The sequence below is a fragment of the Mizuhopecten yessoensis genome, unplaced genomic scaffold (genome assembly GCF_002113885.1).
Source record: "Mizuhopecten yessoensis strain PY_sf001 unplaced genomic scaffold, ASM211388v2 scaffold2091, whole genome shotgun sequence".
NCBI classification, from domain to species: domain Eukaryota; kingdom Metazoa; phylum Mollusca; class Bivalvia; order Pectinida; family Pectinidae; genus Mizuhopecten; species Mizuhopecten yessoensis.
The window spans coordinates 190328-198313 of NW_018404373.1; the positions used below are offsets into that span (position 1 = coordinate 190328).

A 7986-nucleotide genomic window follows, 5' to 3' on the forward strand; every position below is an offset into this window, starting at 1 on the left:
TAGCAAACAGCAATCAGGTAAACAATCTTCGGCCTAAATCATGTTGATAACTTAAATCTTTACACTAAAGTAACAGAGAGAGAAAAATGCGTTGTTTAAATTGTTAAACTCATGTGTGCTCCAATTTGTTCATATACACCCCACACGTTTGTTTAGGGTATTTACAGAGGCGTACAATGGCTAATGACTCACGTAGGTAAATGAACACGCCACGGTTGAGGGAACGCAGTGTCGCCTACCTATAAAAGCCCGTAAGTCAAACTCCCGTTCTTATTTCTAGTGCCTCACGTCGTCTGCCACAAACCCGTCCGACAGGTATGCTAATATCAAGGCAGTACACCGGCACGTAAACACTGACTGACAGCGTCATGCATACAGGTAAACTCAAGTCTTCCAAGTATAGGCACGGAAACACGTACGAGGTGGACCGATCGATCTCACAAAGTACACTGGAGATGGCGACAGCGACGGACATGGCGGGGTTCCCGGCCCCTGTATGGGACTCCACCCATGTCTCTCTGAAGGACGTACTTATGCAGTGTGAGATACCGATGGTAGCGAAAATAACAAAGGGACAATTCCATAATTTAGGAGTATCTAAAATCCCTCTGAGGAAATTTCACCAGGACGTTGTTGTTCATTCTATAAAGACGGGCGTGAAAGTGTTAGCACACAGTGTTAGCCGCTTCGAGGCTCGTGACGGAAGGACGAGTAAGATTGTCGCTCTGGACCAGCGTCTTAGCATCCCTTTGTCTTATAATGGCTGGTTTGAACTATTGTCTGAGGACGGACGGTCGGCCAGGCCCATAGACAGTGTATATAGACTCGCAAGGGAGTTCCCAAGTAAGTGTTTAGTCAGACAAAACCTTAAAGGTTATATGTCAAATGAAGATGGTAAATTAACTTTTGATAAATCTAAAGTGATCCCAGCTGGGGAACAATTGACCCTTGCGGGAACAGTCAACGGTCCGGGGGATAGGGTCAAGTTTCTTAGGTGTACGGACTCAAAGGGCGTAGTTCTGTACCTGAGTTTTGACCAACAAGGGACGTTTACGCCTATCGCCAATCCTGGAGATGTTTCGGGTGTGTTCATGTTCAAAGACATAGTTAAAGTGTTCCGTCTTCCACTAACAGTGAAACTTGTGATGGGTGTATGGCCAAAAGTGGACCCGTCAAAGTTCACAGGGTACATGAGACTCGACTGGACATATACCGACGAAACAGCATTCCTATGTCCCTTGGACAAACACAGTATTCGGATCACTCCGGTGCCCACCGAGGTCCCTCTCAAGCTCAACCCGGTCCAAAATATGGAGGAAATCAAAGAAAGCCAGTCTTTTAAGGACATGATGACCAAATGTAACAAAATGATCGCCAATTACAACAATACGATACATTTGATTGTGGCTGTTCCCGACGCTGTCAAACGGAGGAAGTCCCAAGATCTCGCCAACTCTCTCACAAAACAAAACAACACGATCAACCGGAAAAACAATGCCAACTCGCTCATGAAACGGTCGAAAAGCCGGGAGGAACTCCTCATGGATGAAATGGACGATCTGTATCAGTATATCAGGGAGGGAAAATCCCCTCCCCAACAGAAATACGGATATGATTCTGACGAGGAAAGTTATTTCGAGGAACCTGCGTACGAACCCCTGGATGACTTCCGTGCTCGGTTAGCTATGCTGGAGCGGGGTCAGCCAGCACACAAAAACAGTAAGTACTATCGTCCGACTTCAGGTTTATATGTTGGGGACGAAAACTCGCCCGTCCGCAGCCGTGTTGACCAGCATAGACATTCTTTTGGCGCAGTGATAATGTCTTCACAAAGCGCGGGACAACTCCCCTCGGGCAAAAAGGACAATCCCCCTCCCCTGCCGCCCCGGCGATACCAACGGACAGAATCTTCCCCAATGATTCGTATTAAGTGTAATCAACAAACACAGGATTCGTCCAGTGGCTCTAGCCGAGGAGAGTTGCAAAAAATAGTGAGTGACCCAAAGATGAACCGACGAAACAGTCGGGACTCCTCAGGGAGCCAGACTAAAGTACTAATGGACGATCGGAGCACTAGTTCTCGGACCGGATCGTCAGGAAAACACCAATCCATGCAAACATTCTATTTATAGCATCTACTCGAAAGGGGCAGATAATCGATGTTCCCGCCATGGGCAGGTAACCGATGCCCCCGTCAGGGGCAGATAACCAAAGTTTGATTCTGTGTGGGACATGATTACGCGTGTGAAAGAATGTGCGGGATTGTATACCAAAATGATGTACCGGTAATATGAATGTATGCATTTAAACAAAACTGAGATTAATTGAAATAATTGTTAATTACATGTCTTATTTATAATCACCAATTAGTTATTAATGGCTGCCACTGTGATTAATTAAATAAGAGAAAAAATAACATTCAGTTTGTCTTTCTGTAATCCTTTACAAACTCGATGGATCTTATCCCTCACGTCTCATTGACGATTTGACATGAATACGCGAACCATTACATTAGGTGCAAACTGATGTATCTCGTATGTCATGTCGGTCTAGGGAATATATGGGCCATGTCACTGCCTTTACGTCACACAAGTTATTTAAAGGCCTCGTTTGCTGAATGCTTAGCTTAGTTCATTGAAAAAAATCAACGTTTAAGATGAGTTCATAAGTTTATTTTCATGTTTTCTAACGAACATGTTATCACTTTAATCATAGAAAATACTGTTTTTGTTAAGAATTGTAATTTCTGTTAAATTGATACGTAATCTTATTTGTAAGCAAACAAGGCTTGGATAACTTGGCCAGAGTCGTCTTAAATACAACTTGGCTACAAACACTACATTTCGTATACTGTTAAAGTGGAAATTCTTACGTGTGGAAATGTTCGCGCTGTGACTCATTTTCGCACCGGAAATGTTATTCTGAAATGTTATTAACTGTAGTCTATTTATCTATAATCTATAAAAACATATTTGCGTGTGTATGTTTCCGCTCTAATTAACTTTATGCGAAATACGCAATTATTCCCACACCGCGAATATCCACTATTGACAGACAACACATCGACACACAACAAAAGCTTCACATTAAATTTCAGCCACTGATGGGTGTGGTCTGTGGTTTGATCAAATGCCGTATGATTTATTAGTTTTAAACATTTTAAATGCAGATTGTATTAAATTTGAATTATTTACATCTGAATGCACATTATCTAGGATAAATCGATGAAATAATGACGACTGAAATTTTGTTAAGTCATCCTATACCGATTATGTTGTTGTTGATTGCCATAGAACAGCTAACATCATACCTTGTCATATTGAACAGGCGGGGTTGTTTACAATCCGCCGCGAGTCTATACGTTGACTAAGAGTTTAGAATAGGACTATTTCAATCACTATAATTCTGTTTTGAAAGAATGAAGTGAAGGAATGAGGGGGCACTTTGATTTAAGTCGACAGTGAAACCTCGATAGTCCGGATATTTGATTTGTTTATATAACCAAACCTTGTTAGACCAGACACTTTGGTTTGTGTATACAGTGAAACCTCGATAGTCCGGACACCTTGGTTTGTGTGTACAAAGAATCTCGGTAATCCGGATATTTAGTTGAATATTTTTGTTTGTGTATACAGTGGAACCATATTAGTCCGGATACCTTGGTTTGTGTGCATCGAAACCTTTACATTTCAGTAAGCGGAATAAAATCTGTACTATCTGAAAAAAAAGTGAATAGCGTATTGGAGTCTGTAAAAGGAACTTTTCGACTACTGTAGAATCCGAATTATCAAGGTCAAATAAAAACCAGGAGGACATCGTCGACGAAATAATTTAGAATTTGGTGACAAAATTCAGTATACATGTTTCATTTTTTAAACATATCTTTGAATCAAATATTAATTCATAAATAAAAATAAGTTATGTTTAACGACAATGGAATTTATAATCTTTGATGTAATGCATATGATATGCATATTATACACTACGCAGTTAAATTTTAAATGAGCTTATTTAATTAGGGAACTATACACCGATTTGACAGTCTGGTCTACCAATTCTTTAAATATAAGGTACGCCAAAGGGAATGAAATTCGAGCCTTGTTTTGATGGGAAGATGATATAATATGAATAGAAAATCTGGGATCTGTCCAATTTACAAAACAAGACTTGATAATACCGCGCAGATAAGTTTAGTTTGTAAGTCTGTAGAAGTTCTGAGATTCCTGAGTCTAGGTAATATGTCGAGGTCCTGAGATTGCCTAGTCTATGTGATCTGTCAAGGTCCTGAGATTGTCGGGTCTATGTGATCTGTCGAGGTCCTGAGATTGCCGGGTCTATGTGATATGTCGAGGGCCTGAGATTGTCGGATATATGTGATATGTCCAGGGCCTGAGATTCCAGGGTCTATGTGATCTGTCAAGGTCCTGTGATTGTCGGGTCTATCTGATCTGTCAAGGTCCTGCGATTGTCGGGTCTATGTGATCTGTTGAGGGCCTGATATTGTCGGGTATTTGTGATATGTCAAGGTCCTGAGATTGTCGGATCTATGTGATATGTCGAGGTCCTGCGATTGTCGGGTCTATGTGATATGTCGAGGGCCTGAGATTGTCGGGTCTATGTGATATGTCGAGGTCCTGAGATTGTCGGGTTTATGTGATATGTCGAGGGCCTGAGATTGTCGGGTATACGTGATCTGTCGAGGTCATTGATTATCGGGTCTATGTGACCTGTGGAGAGCCTGAAATTGTCGGGTCTATGTGACCTGTCGAGAGCATGAAATTGTCGGGTCTATGTGACCTGTCAAGGGCCTGAGAGTGTCGTGTCTATGTGACCTGTCGAGCTTATGCGATTGTCGGGTCTTTGTGATATGTCGAGGGCCTGAGATTGTCGGGTCCATGTGATATGTCGAGGGCCTGGAATTGTCGGGTTTATGTGATATGTCGAGGGCCTGAGATTGTCGGGTCTATGTGATATGTCGAGGGCCTGAGATTCCAGGGTTTATGTAATCGGTCAAGGTACTAAGATTGTCGGGTCTATGTGATATGTCGAGAGCATGAAATTGTCGGGTCTATGTGACCTGTCGAGGTCATGCGATTGTCGGGTCTTTGTGATATGTCAAAGACCTGCGATTGTCGGACCTATGTGATATGTCAAGGACCTGCGATTGTCGGACCTATGTGATATGTCAAGGACCTGCGATTGTTGGGTCTAAGTGATATGTTAAGGTTCTGAAATTGTCGGACCTATGTGATATGTCAAGGTCCTGAGATTGTCGGGTCTATGTGATATGTCGAGGTCCTGAGATTATCGGGTCTATGTGATATGTCGAGGTCCTGCGGTTGTCGGGTCTATGTGATATGTCGAGGACCTGCGATTGTCGGGTCTATGTGATATGTCGAGGTTCTAAAATTGTCGGATCTATGTTTTCTGTCACGAGAGCCTGATATTCTATGTGCTAATTTATGTCCAGGGCCTATTCAGGAAGTATTGCACATACACTAGCCAGGTGTGTTTTGGTTGGAATGTTCTTTGATATTTGGTATCATGTTAAGTAAAATGGAGTAAAACTTCTCCCCTAGATATTGATGTAGTTTTGTCACGACATTGCCTACTCAGTAGGAAGTAATGCTCTGATAAATGACGGGTATAGTTTTCACAGTAGTTTCAACACACTTGGTTTATTATTTGTAACAACCTATCAAATCAAAATTGATTGATTTACTTATGATATTTCCTTTTTTTAAATGTTAAACATCTCTGTGTCTTAATTTATTTTTCCCATCATCATTCGGATATTTCAGAGTTAAATGGTAACTTTTATCGCGTCAGATTGCATATGGGTATGGCGGGCGGTAGATCCGCTGTGTAGAGTGGAACCATTTTACTATATGAAAAAACTTAAACACTCGAAATGAATGTCTGGAACAACTTTCTTCCCCCCCCCCCCCCCCCCCCCCAGATTACTCCTATTTAAAGATGGTTTCTGTCATTTTTCTCTCCTGACTTGTTTTTATAAATTATAAAGGTTAAATGAAATACAGTAATTGTATCATATGGCTTGGACTTATCTCCCAGTAGTTGATACGGTTCTTTCCATCTTGGTGGGTTGTAAGATGTACTGGACACGGGCTGTTTATATGATTGGATAAAAGAATGGACTGCTTTATAAAGTATCGGCACATTTCTTTTGATTTGGTTTGGTTTGTTTGTGTTTTACGTCCCATTAACAGCTATGGTCATTTTAGAACATGACAGGTTTGGGTGGTTGAGGAAAACCGGAATATCCGGAGTAAAACCAACGACCTGCGGCCAGTACCTGGCGACTGCTCCACTTTGGCCTCGAACCAGCGCCCCAGTGGTGGAGGGCTATTGTCTCGTGGCTTTCATATTTGCAGTTAAAATATTTCTTGTTAAGTTAATTTCTCCGTCGACTTATCTATTTAAGGCCTGAACTTCTTAGATTCTGGAAAACTAATATTGAAATTTTATCCACGGTCCTGAATTTTCCGGATTATCGGGAGGTCGGTTTACAACTTTTTCGGATAAAAAGGAGCCCGAGGGTGTTACATTAGTAACGTTGCATTACAGAATTTTATCAGAGCTTATTTGTTGTGCCTCTCAGGCCAAATAACGTGGTCACCAAAACACCTATACAAGTTATTACATGTTGAAGAAGCCAGGATACACAATGGTATCTGATCAATATTCCCCTTCTCGTAAATCTATACAGTTTATGTAAAGTAAGTTTAAATGTATAGAAGTAACACCATGACGTCTAGAATACACAATACTACACAATTTCCTGACTAGTGGACCGCAGGCGAGGTCAATAGTGGGATTATGGCACTGCTGTATTGGTGATAATGGGATTTCTAGATGCAGGGTTATACGCGGGTCTGCTGTATTGCTCGTCATATATATGCCATACAATAATGGTTAAAAGCTATGTTTTTATATCGACCTTACGGACTTGTCATCAAAGGATTAATGTCATATTTCCACTTAAATCATTTCCTTATATCATTTCTCAACAAATACGAACTCATAAATTCAATTTTGCTACCGCTGACATCGAAAACACTCTGCCCCCGTCAAACATCGAAAATCTATCGCATAAACCGGAGGTCTTCCGTTCAACCGAATGTGAATCGTCAACACCGAATTTGTACTGTCTATAACCAACACAGAATGTCTATCGCTCACACCGAATGTTAATTACCCATACGAAATGTCAATTACCCACACCAAATGTATTTTACCCACATCAAATGTCTATCTCCCACACCAAATGTCTATCTCCCACACCAAATGTCAATTAACCAAATGTCTATCTCCCATACCAAATGTCTATCTCCCACACCAAATGTCAATTAACCAAATGTCAATTAACCAAATGTCTATCGCCCACACCTAATGTCTATCTCCCACACCAAATGTCTATCTCCCATACCAAATGTCAATTAACCAAATGTCTATCTCCCACACCAAATGTCTATCTCCCACACCAAATGTCAATTAACCAAATGTCTATAACTATAACCCACACCAAATGTCTATCTCCCACACCAAATGTCTATAACCCACACCAAATGTCTATCTCCCACACCAAATGTCTATAACCCACACCAAATGTCTATCTCCCACACCAAATGTCTATAACCCACACCAAATGTCTATCTCCCACACCAAATGTCTATAACCCACACCAAATGTCTATCTCCCACACCAAATGTCTATAACCCACACCAAATGTCTATCTCCCACACCAAATGTCTATAACCCACACCAAATGTCTATCTCCCACACCAAATGTCTATAACCCACACCAAATGTCTATCTCCCACACCAAATGTCTATAACCCACACCAAATGTCTATCTCCCACACCAAATGTCTATAACCCACACCAAATGTCTATCTCCCACACCAAATGTCTATCTCCCACACCAAATGTCTATCTCCCACACCAAATGTCTATAACCCACAC

General features: G+C 41.3%; 1 protein-coding gene across 1 annotated transcript; it reads left to right on the forward strand.

Moving 5' to 3' along the window:
- Nucleotides 1–262: 262 nt before the first annotated feature.
- On the forward strand, nt 263–2422 carry LOC110445145. The gene has a single exon (XM_021489571.1). The coding sequence runs from the start codon at nt 369–371 to the stop codon at nt 2130–2132; it is 1764 nt and encodes a 587-aa protein (XP_021345246.1). The 5' UTR covers nt 263–368; the 3' UTR covers nt 2133–2422.
- The last annotated feature ends 5564 nt before the right edge of the window (nt 2423–7986 follow it).

What these genes read in the sequence shown, in the direction of transcription:
- LOC110445145 (XM_021489571.1), top strand. Translation starts at nt 369, where the DNA reads ATGCATACAGGTAAACTCAAGTCTTCCAAGTATAGGCACGGAAACACG.